Below are 18,091 nucleotides of genomic sequence, written 5' to 3'. Positions count from 1 at the left end.
TCCCTCCCTGTATCTTCCTGTTCGGATTTAGAAGCCTGAATCTTTTCAGGAAATGAGGAATCTCTTATTCTTTTACCAGAAACTATTTTATAAGAAAGACCAATAGCCTGAATTAAACCCCCGAGTCAGACACAGTAAACTACTCCAATCCACAGGAATTTGAGGAGGAGTAGATACATGCTTGGTTTCCTGTTTCTTTTTGACAGGAAATATTAGGCCAGCCATGTTACTAATGGCAACAGCTTCTTCCTCATGGATGGGTAAAGCATTCTGACACAGCAGGGAAACCCTTCCCTCTTCCATCTTCCAAAACTGACAATAGTGTCTCTCCCTCTGAGGTAAACCTAACAGCCTCAGAGAGAGAGAGAGTGGCTAACCCTCAGTTCACAGTGGCTGTAGGTGCCACAGCAGAGGGATCCGGGGTAAAAGATGAGCGGTTTGAGGTACAACGAATAGCTACAACAGAGTCACTGAGAGTCACTGGCTGAGGAAAATTGCTAGCTTACTGTGGTGGCCAAGGCTGTTTGCTTAATTTTTTTATTTTTGTGGCTGGAAGAAGGAGTGATCTTGGGACCAGTAATCCATGATCAACCCAAAAATAGTGACTTTCCCTAGGGAAGGCAAGCAGCAATTACCAGTAAACAGGGTTCCTATTAGATGACCTAAGACACATTCTTTCAAATGTGCCTTGGTCGAACCTGAAAAGACAAAAAGGCAAAATGACGAAGCGGCATATAAGTGAATTCTTTCCCTAGGAAAGAAATCGCTTGACCGCATCCATTATTTGCTGTTTTCATCATTGTAGTGCGATCTCAGAGTTGGTATATTTAAGTAGAGAGGTGTGGGGGTGAAGCCCCCCAATTTATGTTATGTTTTAAGTGTTTATTTATTTTTTTTTGGAACAAGGGAAAAAAAATCGCTGTTTTAAGCGGTCGAGTTTGTAAGCTTTCGCTTATATGGGGTCGATAAATCATTGTTCGCTTTTCTAAGCATTCGATGATTTAATATAGACCCAGTAAACACTATCAGCCCACAACAGTTACTTTTCTTCTAGACAAACATTCTTTCCCATCTTCTTGTGTTTTTCTGCTGTTTAAAACAGTTTTTACTGTCTAACTGCTGTTTTTCTGCTGTTTAAAACATGTTTTTAGTGCTTCCCGCCTAAATTAGTGTAGCTAGTAGCTGTAGCATAGTCCAGATACAGGTTTACTGCATCTGGGTCTGTTTGTAGTGGCTGTTTTATTCTGAGCACATTTTCCAATCCATCAATGATTGTAAGGGGCCCTTCTGCACCCTTGTGAGAGAAGTGCACTGACTGGAACCTGTCTGGTGAACATAGACTGGTCTAGGGCTTGGAGTAAGCACCCTCATTGGTTCCTTTTGAGTTCTTTTACACTTTTTAAGTTTTTAGCTTCCGTATTTAAGCCCCATGCTTGAGTGGGTTTCTGCTTGTTTGCTCCTCACACAGCACCACGCACTGCCACACAACTGTGTGCCATAGCCAGACAGATCATTCTGACAAGTTTTCCCTTAGATACAGCTGTAGTACATTAATATACTCCTCATCCTTAACACATTTCCAGACTAAGAAGTATTGCTAGTGAGCAGTAACCTATTAAACCACCAGCCAAAAACCCTGTCCTGAAACCACCCACTTTGTGATAAAAGTTCTTCAAACCTAGCATTACAGACAGTTGGACTACCCCTGTTCCTCCTGCCAGACTTGTTGACTTGGGTCTCCTGAGGCAGTGTAGCAACTGTCTCATGTACACTGACAACCCTCTACTAATAACTCACTCTAGTACAGAGTGCAAGAGATGTAGCTACACCAAGAATCTTGAATCTCTGCTCTCTAGCATTCGAAACTGTAACACTGAAGAGAGAGGCTGTCAACTCACCCACCACTATTCATGAACATAGTACCACTACTCATACACATAGTATGCATCCAAGGGTCTCTCAAAAAACTTACTGAGACACTAGAGACCTACAAAACACAAGACTGCTACAACTAATACAGTTTCCACAGCAATCAAGATGCACAGCAACACCAGTGTCTCACCTACCAAGCCCTCAAGGCTCATACACCAAATTTTCATGTCATTGGGAGACTCCATAGTGAGACACACAGATGTCCCACTCACCAAGTTAGACAAGGAAAAGTCACAGTCAGCTGTCTGTCCAGTGGCAGGATTTGTCAGATCATGCATGCCCTCAGGTCTCTCGGCAACAACTACCATTATGACTCTGTCATAGATTATGCTGGAGTGAACGACTTGATAGGTACTTTAATGGACTAGAGACATAATTGAAATCTCTGAGTATGTGTCCCAGGCAGGTATGTCCCTAGCCTTGAGCAGCATATTATCCTCACCTAGAATGATGATGCCACAGAATAAAAAAAAATGATAATTTTCAATAACTGACAACTTTTGGTATCATTGAAAGGGGATCCAGTTTCTGTCAGCCTGGGATGACATGGTCGACAAGCCTCACTGCTTTGCCAGAGACAGTTTGCACCTGGCACCACTAGGCTTTTGGCTGCTGGCAAAGGCTCTTGCCTCCCCTATAGTGCTTTTTTTAGACAAGGTCTCAAAAACAATACTGCCAACGTGAAAATTTCCAATCATAACAAAATAAGGGTTATGCTGCTAAACACTATGTGCCTAAACCAAAAACTGCACACCCTGGAAGCACTCACATAACTGCAGGACGCAGATGTCTGTGCAGTCACAGAAATCTTGTTCAAGGCCTCAGAGAGCACCCCTACCTTGCAAGGCTACAATGCCTTCCATACCTTCAGACCGCAAAATTACTGTGTGCTAACCAAAAGAGGCAGTGTTTCTATCTATATTAGCGATAAATTCACCTCACAACTAGTTAGAGAGGACAACTCCATGGAGTCACTCCAAGTTCAGATTACCGTGGGTAACACCCCCATTCAAGTCATAGCTAGTTATAGATCCTCCTCCATGAATCATGATGCACACGAGGCCTACCTGACCAAACTGGAGTCAATCCAAATAATTCCAAACACTCTGGTCATGGGGGATTTCAATTATCCTACCATCAAATGGGAAACCTAGTCTAGTCCTAACTCACCAGCGCAAAACTTCCTTGACTTTGTTAACTCAAATGCCATGGAACAAATTTTTCAAACCCCAGCAAGAGAAACAAACATACTAGATCAGGTCCTCACTAACATGACAAACAGATGCACCACTGTAACTGTTGGATCCTCATTAGTTAAATCTGACCACAAATCAGCAAGGCAAACTATTCCCACCTCGGGGAAAGTATAAAGCATTTCAAGCCCCACCCACAACTGGAAGTGGTAACTACACCAAAGTTTACACTAAACCCTGTACAATCAGTTGTATAAGTATATAGACTCTGCTGTTCCAGACAGAATCAATGCCAGTGCCCCAAGTAAAAACAAGCTGCCCTGGTGGACATCCAGCATTAACAAACTTTACAACAAACACAAAACGTTGCTCTCTAAGAAGACTAAGAAGAGGCCCCAACAATGGAAAAGCACCCTCCTCAGCCTCAACAGGCAAATAAGACATGTCAAATCCTCTAACAGTAACGTTGAGAAAAACTAAGAAATCACAGCTAAGGATAACCATAAGGCCTTTTACAGCAATGTAAGCAGCTTAAAAGGCAGGACCCAAGCATGTGCTGAACTAGTGACTAAATGCATCACACACATACAGTGATCTGTGGTAGACAGATTTGGCAAAAATTTCACTCCCTTATCCCCTCCAAACTTATCACAAACCTTGCCGTCAACTTCCCCCCCACCCTACATATCCGAATAGCAGGTCAGTAAAGCCTTGTGTAAGGCAAGGACACAACCTCTGTGGGGCCAGACAGCATCACAGGCTGTCTTCTAAACAAACTAAAACATGAACTAGCATCACAATTAAGTACCTTATTCAATCACAGCCTAACCACAGGCTATGTTCCTGTGGAATGGAGAACAGCAACAGTTATTCCCCTCCACAAAGGTGGCTTAGCAACAGACCTGAGGAATTATAGACCCATAGGTCTGACCAGCCTCATCTGTAAGGCCATGGAACTTATCATCATGGCTCTCATACATAAAGACATATGAGACCTCCAAACTGGATCTGACTCAATTTGGCTTCATCAAGGGCAGATCCTGTTTGTTAAACCTGGTGGATTTCGTCAAAAATTTGTCCAGCGCCACTGACAAGGGCAAATCTGTGCAAACAGCATCCTTGGCCAAGGCCTTCAACACAATCCCGCACACAGTCATTACTCATAAACTTAGCAAACTGAATGGAAACCCCGTTCTTGTAAGGTGAGTTGCCAACTGGCTCACAAACCAGTCACACACTATCAAAGTGGGTGACTCCACATCAACCAGCAGACTTGCCACCAGCGGGGTGCCACAAGGGCCAGTGCTGGTCCCCCTAGTATTTGCTATATACGTCTCAGAAGTTCAGGTCAAAACTAAGGGGCTGTGGCTGACCAAGTCTGAGGATGACTGCAAACTGGGTGCAATTATCGAATCTCCAAATGATATCAGTATACTTCAGCAGGGTCTTACGCAGACCAACGACTGGTGTCTTAGTCATGGTCTCAAACTAAATGCGAAGAAATGCATCATCATTCCTTTCAGTAAAAATAATATCACTTCACGCTATCAAATTAACAACAATACCCTAGGTACCTCCGAAGTGGTAAGGGATTTGGGATCCCAAGAAGACCACGACCTTAACTTTGACCACCATCTGTCTACTGTGGTAAGGAAGGCTTTCTACGTAGCACACTTGATTAGCAAAGGCATCACCTCTAGAGCAAAGAAGGTTATGACCCCTCTATACTTGTCACTAATCAGGCCCATAATTGAGTATAACGCCCCTTTTGGAATGCACCATACAAAGCACTTGCACCAATTGGAGAGACCTCAGACGTTTTTAACAAAGAAGATCAAGGGACTCCAGCAAGTGGCTTACACAGACCAACTAAAGTCCCTGTCACTATACTAAGTATAATATAGACTTCTTAGGGGAGACTTATGCCTGGCTTATAGAACAATCTCCGACCCAAACCTAATGAATCTTATACACATCTGTAAATCAAACGGGACTACAGCCACCAGTTCCAGGGACCTAAATATGGCCTGCAACCTGAACAAGACATGCTGGAGGGACATATTTATCTCCCAGCGACTACAGCATATTTGGAACATACTGCCAATTCATGTGAAGTACAGCACCTCTATAACACTATTCAAAAGGAACCTGGACAAGTGGATGGGGCACCGTAAATTCTTACCAGGGATAGTGCCCACAATCCTCCTGGACATGGGCAGTCATTAGTAAATACAATCCTGGGTAGTGACTAGAGTATCATTCGTATTACACTGGGATACAACAGGTAGGCTTGAAATGACCTTAGGGTCGACAGACTATTAACCTCCTATGATCCCATGAAAAACCATAGTTAAAAGTCCTTTAAAACATTATACCAGTTCCACAGAAGAAAAAAAGATACAATCTCTCCACAAAAGTCAGTTACTTTACACTACTTTTAAAAAGACAGGAAAAATATGAGTGTTCCATTTAAAAGTGCATTACAGCCCATAGGCAGTCCATTAAAGCCAAGCACTCCTAGATTTAAAATAACCTTACTGAAGAGGAAAGTAATAAAACATTAAAACATTAAAATAAATGGAAGCTTTTTAGCCAAAGGGAACTTATCTGCTCAACAAAGGAAAGCACAAACCAACCATAAATTCTCGAAAGCCTGAGAGAAGCAATACTGTTTGGTAGCAGTATAGCTCCGAAGGGCTTCAGTTTAGCTAAAACTACTAAAGCAGTGATCAATATGATAAACATAATTTTTGATGAATTTAAGATGGGTAGATGCAATATGTATAGCCTTTTTACAAAAAAAAAAAATCAAAAGCATTACTTAATTTATTTCTTCCCCTTTAGAACATAAAATGAGAATGGTGGTGAAAGTCATAGTAGCTCTTTTGATAAAATAAACCAGATTAATTATGCATGTTCATTTATTACTGGGTACAGTGTGGATGACTGTGTTATTAAAAAATTACAAATAGTAATTGGAAACATTTTCACGGGTAATGTGGGAGATAAGCTGATATTTACTGGAAAAAGGGTCATAACATTAAAATATTTTGGGGCACAATTATAAAAAGTGTGTAAGTGTGGATTTGTGGAAGGGTACCCATAACCAAGAGTCATGTAAATATTGTAGGTGGGTTTATTTATGAAGTATCAAATGTAGTGGCTGACAATGAGCTTATGGTATACTATGCTATTTGTGAATCATGCAGTACTTTTTATGTTGGGAAGACTATTAAGAAATTTTGGGAAAGGATCAGTGAGCATATCACCGTTATCCGAAATGCAGATTGTATAATGCAATGGGGAAACTCTCTGCAGGATGTACTTATTTTAAAAAATGTTTTGGAATAAATTGCAGGATTTGACAGAGGTGGTGATACAGACACTATTTTAGCAGATTAAGGAACTTAGATGCCAAATTAGAATAAATGCCAGAAAACCATCGTGGTTAAATGTGCATTTAAATGTCAAGACCCCATTAAAAGCTAGAAAGTTAAAACTTTGCCAAAAATGTTATAAAATTCTTCTTTAACATACACAGTTTACAACTGTATATGTGTATATTTGACTTCTATTTTATTTATCAAAATTTTCTTATATCATTTTAATAGTGAGACATGTTTCTTTAAGACTGTGGAGCATGTGTTTATCTGAATTTATTTAAATGCAATGTGGTGCATTTGTTAGTCAGTTCTGATGAAGTCTTATGTCAGACAAAAGTGCTTAACTGAAATTATATATAAACATGTACATACATGTGTATATATATATATATATATATATATATATATATATATATATATATATATATATATATATATATATATATATATACATACACACATATATGGTGTATATACACACACATACACACACACACACACACACACACACACACACTCACACAATATATGTGTGTGTGTGTGTGTGTGTGTGTGTGTGTGTGTGTGTGTGTGTGTGTGTGTGTGTGTATATATATATATATATATATATATATATATATATATATATATATATATATATATATATATATATATATATATATATATATATATATATATATATATATATATATATATAACACACATTAAATATTTTAAATAAAACAGAAAGAAATCAAAAGTATATAATAAAAAAGAGGAAGGGAAGTTCACAAAGGCATCTTATTGTAGTCTGGAAGCTGTAATCTACCAACGCAACCTGCAGAGGATATTTCACTGTGCTAGTCCTACAGCTGGCAGTAAAAAACTGAGAAACTGACTTCATGTGACAGGGGTAGGGTTCCCCTCAATTTCCCCTCCTGGAGAAGGAAATTCTGATCTCTGGAAAAGCTGCCAATGTGGGTTTGTGCAGTCAAAGAATCCTTATGTCACTGTGGCAGTATGAATGATTATCACATGGTCCAAACTTAGTTGTTGTTGTTGTTGTTTTGTCTTTCGGCTTTTCCCGGTTAGGGGTCGCCACAGTGGAACTTCGGTCCGCTAATGATTGGCAGTAGATTTTTACGTGCCGAGTTGCTGGCCCTGATGCACAACCTTCAACGAAGGTACGCCCATTCACGCATGTCTCCACACAGAAGACGCTCTATCTGAGAATCGAACAGGACAACGTCTTACTGTGAGGCGACAACGCTACCACAGCACCACCCCCGCAGTATGGTCCAAACTTAGTAGAAATGTAAAAACTACTCTACATAGCAGCCTAAACAAAAATAAATAAATAAATAAATAAATAAATAAATAAATAAATAAGGAGTGTTATTCCCTCCAAGCAATATTTAGGCATATGTGCATATATTATGAGTATAGGTGCAACACAGTGTATAGAATGCATCATCCATTGTTCTAATGTTTTACAGAACTGTAGGCCAGAATTCCAGGCCTGGGTGCAGCGATTAATAGTTGTAAGATGACAGTACTGCTGCATGCACATAGCTTCTAATGACTTGTCTGTACATATGGCCTTAATTCAACCCATTTCCAATAGCACACTGCTTGCGATTTGGGGGTGCCATCCCCTCCATGTCTTGACTGTTTTAATGTGCATATAGATGTCCTTTAGCACCCTATTTTTAGTTGGGTGTAGCATCCCTTGTCTGTCCCTGCCTTGGTTGTACCTAAAGTGCATGCCTTTGCACTATTGTGCAAGACTTGCTACACAGAGGTAGCAAACCTTCTTTATCACTGTCTTGGCTGTCTGTATTACACATGCATGCACCCTGTAAGACACTGCTTGCAAATCTAGGTCCATTCCTTGTTATCATTTTGGCTGTATCTAATGCATATGCATGTAAACCCACAGTTTGCTGTATGTGGCGAGGGGGTATCATCCCCTTCTTATCACTATCTTGACTGTGTTTAACATATAGGTTTATAGGTAAGTGCTAGGCTATCAGCCTACAAGCCTAGCCAATAACCCATGCATGTGAATTCAAATGCCCTGAAGCCAATTGTCCATACCCCGAAAAGAGGAACAAACATTCTAGATCTGGTCCTCACCAACATGTCAAACAGGTGCGCTGTTGCAACTGCTGGAGCCTCATTAGTTAAAACTGACCACAAATCAGTCACCTTCGAACTGACACTAACACCAGAACTCACAAAGGGCGAAATCAGACTAAAAAACTTCACCAAGGCAAACTATACCCTCCTAGGTGAAGGTATAAATGCATTGCAAGCTCCACCCCAAGCTGAAAGATATAACTACGCTGAAGCTTACACTTAAGTCCTGTACAATCACTTGCATAAGTGCATAAACTCAGCTATACTAGATAGAATAAAAGCCAGAGCCTCAAGTAAAATCAAGCTGCCATGATGGACTTCCAGCATCAACAAACTCTACATTAAACGCAAAAAGTTGCTGTCTAAGACACCAAAGACAAGGACCCAGCAATGGAAAAGCATCCTCCTCAGACTCAACAGGCAAATAAGGCAACTTGTTAAATCGTCCAAGAGGTCCTTTGAGAGAAACCTAGCAACTACTGCCAAGAATAACCATAAGGCCTTTTACAGCTATGTGCGTAACCTAAAGGGTAGGACCCATGCATGTGCAGAACTGGTGGCCAATGGTATCACATACACTGACCCCACAGAGATAGCAAAGCTGCTAGTAGATAGGTTTGCTGAAACTTTCACTCATTTATCCCCTTCTAACTTAGAACAAATACTCCCCCAACCCCCCACCTTACATATCCGAAGAGCAGGTCCTCAAAGCCCTGTTTAAGGCAAAGAACACGGCTTCTACGGGACCAGAAGACATCCCAGGCTGTCTTCTAAACAGGCTAAAACATGAACTAGCATCACCACTAAGCACCCTTTTCAATCATAGCCTAACCACAACAAAGGTGGCCGAGCAACAGACCCAGGGAATTACAGACCCATAAGCCTAACCAGCCTCATCTGTAAGGCCATGGAACGTATCATCATGGACCTCAAAAATAAAGACATAGGTGACTTCCTAACCTTGGACCCTACCCAATTTGGCATTGTGAAGGGCAGATCCTGCCTGTTAAATCTGGTGGATTTCTTTGAAAGTGTAACCAAGGCCATTGATGAAGGCAAATCTGTACACACAGCATATCTCGACTTGGCAAAGGCTTTTAACCCAATACCATATTCAGGCATTATCGATAAACATAGCAAACTGAATGCAAACCCCTTTGTTGTAAGATGGGTTGCCCACTGGTTCACAACCGGACACATACTATCAAAGTGGGTGACTCCACATCAACCAGCAGGGTGCCAAGGGGTCAGTGCTGGGTCCCCTACTGTTTGGTATATACTTATCAGAAGTTCAGGTCAAAACTAAAGGGTTGTGACTGACCAAGTTTGCAGATGACTGCAATCTAGGTGCAATCATTCAATCCCCAAATGATGTCAGTATACTCCAATATGGTTTCACACAGACCAACAACTGCTGTATTAGTCACGGTCTCAAACTGAATGCAAAGAACTGCATCATCATTTCTTTTGGCACAAACAATGTCCCTTCACACTATCAAATCAATAACAATACCCTAAGTACCCATGAAGTTGTAAGGGACCAGGGATCATAGGTTGACCGTGACCTTAACTTCGACAGTCACGTGTCTGCCATTGTAATGAAAGCTTTCCACGTAGCTCACTTGATTAGTAAAGGCATTGCCCCAAGAGCAAAAGAAGTTATAACCCCCCTGTACTCGGCACTTATTTGACCCATAATTGAGCATAATGCCCCATTTGGTATGTACTATACTAAGTATCTACAGCAATTAGACAGACCTCAGAGGTTTCCAACAAAGAAGATCAAGGGCCTTCAGCATGTGCCTTACATGGACTGACTAAAATCCCTGTCACTATATTCCATATCATACAGACTTCTTAGGGGAGACTTATGCCTGGCCTACAGAGCAAGCCAAGACCCAAACCTAATTAACTTACTGCATATCTGTAAATCAAATAAGTCTAGGGTTACCTATTCCAGGGACTTGAATATGGCCTGCGACTTAAATAGGACATGCTGGAGGAACAGATTTATCTCCCAGCGACTGCCACATCTTTGGAATAGACTACCAATGCATGTGAAACACAGCACCTCTATGATACTGTTCAAGAGGAACCTCGATGAGTGGATGGGGCACCATAAATTCTTACCAGGGATAGGACATGCAACCCTTCTGGACATGGGCAGACATCACTAAATGCAATCTTGGGTATTGACTAGTACCTCTAAGGCATTACATTAGGTTGAAACGGCTAGGTATAAAATGACCTCCGGGTCGGCAGCTTAGTAATCTCCTATGATTCTATGATCAGAATCAAGCCCTGTACCTTGGATCAGCTAAGACTTTATATGTATTTTTGTGTCCCACAGTGAACTGGCATCAAATCAGGGTGCCATCCCATCAGTCACATGCACAGCTGTAGCCCATGTGAAAGTTTGTTTCCCACAAAACAATACTTATGGCTTCCAGGCACTATTGTTTCCTTGTCCCTGTATTGCTCATCTGTACTGTGCATAGTGAAGTCCTATAGCAGCTACATGTCAGATGTGTCATAAATGCATGCATTATGACTTCTGCTGAATATGGCTGCTGGTGTTTCTGCTTTAAGGACATGAATGACCTAGTGGCTGTTATATGTGGCACCTGTGGAAGTTTTCATATCACTATCATTGCTCTGATAGTCACATTATTAAAAACATGAGTGACACTGCTGATAAGGTATCCTATGGTCACCACACTGCAGTTGCATATTAAAAAGGTTATGCTACACTGGCAATTGTAGTGTTTCTCATGCAGGGGATGTCTGTGCCCTATGGTCACCACACTGCAGTTGCATATTAATAAGGTTATGCTACACTGGCAATTGTAGTGTTTCTCATGCAGGGGATGTCTGTGTCCAGTTTAGCATATGGTCATCTGCAGCTAAGGCTCATTGTTAACACTGCTCATATTCTGTCACAAGACAGTTTCAGCTATGCAAATGTGACATATTGGTCAACACTAGGCAACATGTTACTATAGACAATCCTGTACATGTTTTAACTGCTCAAAGTTCCTGTGCAGAAGGGATGAAGTTCCAGCAAACACAACCATTCAGATGAAACTCCACCATGTTCCTTTTGTCATGTGTGCAACTTCTGAAAGAAGCATCGAGGCCTCACAGGTAAAAGAAAGCAAGAGAAACTCATCGTGGAAGCCTACCTTTCAAATGTTCATTGAAGAATATTTAAATGCAGCTTAAAACCTGAATCAGTCTACCGATCGATCTAGAACAAGCAATAGTTTTTGAAAGCTTTGTGATTTTGTGAGGAAAACAACAAATCTATATATGAGAGCCTGATGTCCAGAGTATGTAGATGTGCAAGCACTAATGTAATACTTTAGGTATACTTACCACCAGTGCAATAGCCAGGGCTCTGGCTCCCTTGGGTCCCAGTCCATGGTGATTTAGATTCATGTGAGGGCTATCAATGTTGCGAATGAAATATGTGACGGGAACTACTCCCAATTGTTTACAAGCTTCAGTGTACAGCTCAGCACCACTCACTCTGTCTGAAGTCGTCTGCACATCTATAATCAAAAGACAAGAAAAGAATTACATAGCACAGCTTTTCATCTGCATAGTTCACTCATGTGCCCAAAATAATGTATATGCTAATTAACACTGGTTTAATTTACCTCATCTTCCATCAGTAACTGAGATATGTACAGATTTATCAAATCCAAAAGGAATACATTTCACTAAACTACACTTTTCTCAATATCCAGAACCAAATCTCATTCCTCCTACTATTTAAAAATCTTCCTAAATCAGATGTATTCTTTCTCATTTGCCTCTCTGATATCTTCTGCTTCAGTTTCCTCTTGCCAAGCCATGCTTTTTTCTTTGAATCATTTTCAACAATCTTGCCTCTTTTTGCCTATTTGCACAAATCTCACCAGCTACTTCCCCCTAGCTCTTCCTAACCTATTTATCTTTGCTTTCTACTACACCCATGTCTGCTCCTCCTGCATATTCTCTCATCTTACCCCACTTTGTTCTGCTGCTTTCCAGGACTATCATCTTTTCAGCCTTACCAAATAATGGATGTGCCTGCTGTCCAATTTTTCAGTCTTAGCGCTGGAGATATAGAAAGAAACCTAAAGACAAAATCACCTAACTTTATACACCTAGCCAATAACAGGAACATCACTGTAATTCAATATGAAATGTGAACTGGCTTCCTTTAACTGCGAGAGTTAACTTCCTCCTAAATACATTAGCATACAAAGTATTATCTGTGCAGGTGAGGTACAGAGATAAAGCTTTGACTATGACCCACACAACCAGAGATTGCTTAGCTGTTCGGGTATTTTAATGGCGCAGGCAGGGAGCATGGGCACCGCTATCCTGGGAGAATTGCTAGGCATCTTTCTAAAGCTCCAACAGAGGTTGAATCTCAGAAAAAAGCTGTAGGGGAAGGAGAAGAGAAAGAGTGACTGCCTATGGGCCCATGAGGGGGGGCCACATGTTCAAGAACACTTCTCACTGCACAGCCAGCCTCACAGGAATAACAACAACATGCAGGAGAAGGCTGTTAGGAGTAGGAAAAAACACCACAAGCCACAGTGTTATGCTTCCTGCCTGACCCATCTTGCTTCAATTTTCTTGCAAGCCTCTAGCCCCATTAGCCTAGGCATGGAGTAGAGGGACTTCAAGCATCATGGGACCCTCCTAATGCGAGAGATTCCAAACTTGGAGGATAGAGACCACAGGCAGCATGTAGGGTTACTGCTCTTGTCGGACAATGAACTAAGCATAAAATCTTTTTCTTAACTCACTGCAGAGTCAAGGTAGCATACTTTTACTCAGACCTTCCTTTAATCTAGCAACAAGAGAAAGATCATTCTCTGAAATCACCCCTACATGCTACAGTGTAACACCACAACATATCAGATGCACTGTTAACTACACTGAATTTAGAAAGCTGCTTAAAATGGTTGGCAAACATTTTCTTTTCTACCCTCTGTACCATGGCATGCAGTGTGTACAGTGCTGTGATCCAGTGATCCATTTTCTCTCCATTCATTCAAGTTATTCAAGATTCTGTTGTTTTTTATATCGTTCATAAAATTACTTTTCTCTACCAATATCACAAAGGATTCTCCTGATCTTTATCCCCATGACGTCAGTGTACAGAACAGAGATGGGTACATCTTCAGACTTTAGAGAAAGGACCATCACACATAGCCTGGTGTCCTTCCTTTGAAGCATATAGATGCTTCAAAACATTACCCCTAGGGTGAGGTCAGTGAAGGATACACTAGATTTATTGGCGCCATGATTTAATGAAAAGTTTACAATGCTTTTTTTTATTTTTAAAATGGATCAAATATATAAGGAATGACCCAGAAAGAAATGTTTTGCAGCACTTATCTTACCAGATGCCACAATGCAGGTAGGAATATCATAAAACACTTCAATGTCCATCTAGCTGAAACCTAATAATGTACCAGCTTCCATGATCCTGGCTAAACCTTCCACCTCTAGTCTTTAGGTACAAATAAAATGGTCTTTGCCTGGAAGCTACCTTTAAAACTAAATAAATATTTCATTAACTAACTGTCATCCTATTTTAATTTCATTACTGCAATCATGGAGATTTATAAACCTATGTTACCATGGCTAAGTCTTTATCTGTCAGTCTACTTTAATTTATCTGATAAATGTACTCATAAAACTTGTAAACCTATACACTTTACATAAGCCTGTGATATGCAGTTTTTAAAACTGGCCATTCCTATTGCTGTGTAACTGAAATCACTCAAAGGAAAGGTATAAGAAATTATAAGACAGCATTACTAGTAGTATTTGATATTCTAGTACTTCATTCAGTTTGTGATTGTTAATCAGCTCTGGCAATGATTGGAAGGGTCTTTGGATTAGCTCACCTACCAGATTAAAATGTAAACGAATAACTAAACTAACAAGTCTTCAGCCAATGCTAAATCATGGCAGACTTTGCTTTATCTGTTGAAATACCTGAGAGTGTCTCCACCAAATTAACAGATCACTACATTTCTCAAAGTCCACAAGCTAGATATATCCAGGATCACAGAATTTATGCTAGAACCCAGCTCTCAAATATATATATATGTCATTAAACATTACAGGCACGAATGAAACAGCAAACAGCATGCTGAGTCTACCGTTCAGAAGTTGGACTTTTGTATGTGACACTGGTGTTTGATTAGCATCCTGAGCATTAGTGGACCAACTCAGTGGGGGGCTTAGGCTTGAAGTGAACAGAGGTCAGATCACCAATCCCGGGGGGAGGGATAACTCCAAGTCCCAGACGGACTATCTTCTGGTAGAGACCACGAAGACGCCTGCACCACATCCTGCACTGCATGCAGAGAAGCACAGCAGAAACATGCCTCTATTCCAAAAACAAGAAATCAAGGTGCACTAAAAAAAATCTTTGATTGTACACGCATATACAAGACACATACTATCCTCTCTGAAGGACTAGATAATGCATTATGGGTATCAGTAGGTTAAAAAAAATAAATTATAACTTGCATAAAGGCTGTGGAACAGCATAAAAACATTTTATGCAATCCACCTAACCTATGGCCTTAACAAGGTAAACTCCTAATGCAAATGAACACAACCCAGAACTAAACAGATGAAAAATATTTAGCAACGAAAACTACAAAAAATATAACTGTAGTCACCTTGGTGGGAAATTTATACTCATTTTCATAACAATCTTGTCAAACTGCAATGTACAATGAGGTAACATAAAAATCGAAAAGTGGAACTGCCGAAAATGTGCTTGCATCATAGTGCAACATGTTCATAAGAAGGAAGCATTACAGTTGTGCTATTACAACTTCTAAGCTGAGCTTTGAATTGTGTCATGCCCACAACACTGCTGCTCCACTTTTGCCGCAGCTTGGGAAATCTTTTCTTTCTCAGAGGCAAACTAACCTCAGAGTTGGTTTATACTAATTAACTACAGGAGTGGGGGGCACAACTCTTCCACATGGAAGTGCAAGGCCTTAACCCTGCAAACGCAAAATGTCATTTCACTGACTTAGCTGCAATGTGTTAATGTTCCTCCTACCACTCAGGATATTGTTGGTTCTCAACTTTTCTAACTGCATTTGAATGACTGAGATTATAAATTCTGACCTTTGGCATTCAGCCTAGCATACTATATCCTACCTATATCCCTACCCTCCTCACAAACACATACACACGACATCACGCTTTCAGGATACTTGCCTTTCCATTACAGTGAAGTTGTTTCCTAACAAGAAAACACTAAGTGGCTTTATTAACTTCTTTAGAGAATGTATATACCAGGTCGATAAAGATCCCATACAGCTGACTGCAAATCTAACAATGGCAAATACTTCCTCAGGTCATTACTCTCTGCTTGACCTCAGCCTTACAAAAAGGCCACAGAGAATTTCCTCTTCATATTAACTCAATCACTTAGCAAACATTGCAATTCTATTCCTATTTATATTATCGGAGTGAAGGATATACGACCCTCTTTCAATTTCACCACAATGTTTTATAGTAAAAAAGCAGAACTTGTACTGCTTGAGGCCACAGCCACTGGCTTGTGTCCTATTCTACATCCTACTGATCCCAACAGAACCTTGCAAAACTTTCATTTACTTGATAAATGTTTTCTTCTTAACCATCCACCAGCATAGACATGGAATCCAAAATGGGTTCCTCCCAAAGTGAATGAAACTCATGAGGATCAGAGACCTAATCTAGTCCTTTGGTGAACAAAAGAAACACAACACTAACCTCTATGACTTAAACAAGGTGCTGTGAATAGCCTGAAATCTACATAACTCAAACAAAGCAAAACAGACATACTTAACATATAGGCAAACCCCAAAATTTCAAGAACAAAGTTGCTTCACTACAGAAGGATTTGAAAAATCAAATCTCTTCCCATTCCAGCACTGCCTCATATCTAAACCAAACATTCTTGCTGCACCCCTTACCACTGCATTCAGCTACCTGGTTCTTAATACTCCCATTACTGGATGTCTAATATCCTCCTCTCTGTTTGAACCATGTTTATCCCATTTCCTTTCAAAGTAGTCACAACCAATCAGTGACCTCATTTTGAAACAATGTGAGCAAAGTAAACCTAGTCATGATGTATTGCATCTCTGATACCCCACTGACAATATGCCTCTAAATAGAGTATGTCCTCAGCCTTATCACTTAAACACAGTGCTTAACTTTCAGATTACAAATTAATTACTGTCACCCTACTGCCCCAAATCATCTTTCTAATCTTCCAAGTGTATGCTTGCTGTAAAAAGAATTTATGGAAAATCTGGATCTCTGATATTAAGCTTATATTTGATGCATGGACAGGGACCTTCCACTGCCCGGTAGCTAATAACTAAAGCCACCTTCTCAATGATCTACCAAACACATTTAACAGCATCAGTCACTCTTACCTTACAGAAGTGATGGAATACATATGTTTTGCCATAAAGACCCCTACAATGGTCAAAATGCTACTGAAATGATAGATCTTTTAGAGTAACAGGGCAAAATCCTTTTCATATTACAGAGATGTGCATACATACGTATGTATGTAGAGATGTAAAGCCCCCAAACTAGGTTTGCTGCACAGACCGTGCCTTCTCAGCATGGTTCCAAACTATGAGAATCACTCCCTTCTTTTCTTAAAGATAATTTCTTTTTCTCCATTTTCTGACCACTAATAATGCACCTTTCCTGACTTAAAAAAAATGCAAATATAACCAAAATATCTTCCTATCCTTCTTCCCTCTACATACCTTGCTCTGACTACTTTTCATTGTAATTCTTTCAGCATACCAACTGTGATATCCACTCTGTATATATTGTGTTTTGTCTGTCACTCTGTATATAATGTCATGAATCTATTGCCTTTACACCCTCAACCCAACTCAGATATTCACTTTATATATAACATATGCATACATCTTATTTTGTCATTCATTCTTTATATGTTTACCATCGTCTGAAAATGACATAGGTCCAGTAGGATCAGTGCTCTACCGTGGTTAAATTCAAAATAAAATAATAAATAAATAGAGGATTACAAATCTGGCTACCAAAACGTCAGTGCAAAGGCCCCTTCTATTCACTATTTTTTATCCACCTTGAAATCTATCTTCAGTGTTATACTTTATCCAGATAACCTTGAAATCTGTCTAGCATTTTCAAATATCTGTAATACAAAAAAATGACTTGCAAAAGAAACTAAAAAAAGCAACTGAATGACTAAGGAATGATTAACTCCTCATTAACCCCAGCAAAACAAAATATATGTTATGACATCCATTAAGAAGCAGCAGCATCCTGCCAAGTTCATTGTTACAGGGCCCTCCTGCAAAGTGTGGATGCCTTTAAGTACTTTGGAATTAATTAATTTGTTGATTGATTAATTGATTGATTGATTGATTGATTGAT

At 40.0% G+C, this 18,091-nt stretch overlaps 1 protein-coding gene across 1 annotated transcript in view; it reads right to left on the bottom strand.

Moving 5' to 3' along the window:
* The window catches only part of LOC122803781 (leucine-rich repeat-containing protein 74A-like), a 1,499,916-nt gene that overhangs the window by 1,380,737 nt on the left and 101,088 nt on the right, over window positions 1-18,091 (bottom strand). Inside the window, exon 2 of the mRNA XM_044073469.1 lies at window positions 12,002-12,177. Coding sequence (XP_043929404.1) covers window positions 12,002-12,177 — 176 coding nt within the window. The remainder of the gene's footprint in view (window positions 1-12,001; window positions 12,178-18,091) is intronic.

This window comes from Protopterus annectens, chromosome 6.part0 (genome assembly GCF_019279795.1).
Source record: "Protopterus annectens isolate FY-2018-M chromosome 6.part0, PAN1.0, whole genome shotgun sequence".
NCBI classification, from domain to species: Eukaryota; Metazoa; Chordata; order Ceratodontiformes; family Protopteridae; genus Protopterus; species Protopterus annectens.
Note: the sequence above shows the minus strand (reverse complement) of the source record. Positions and strands in the feature narration are given on the sequence as shown.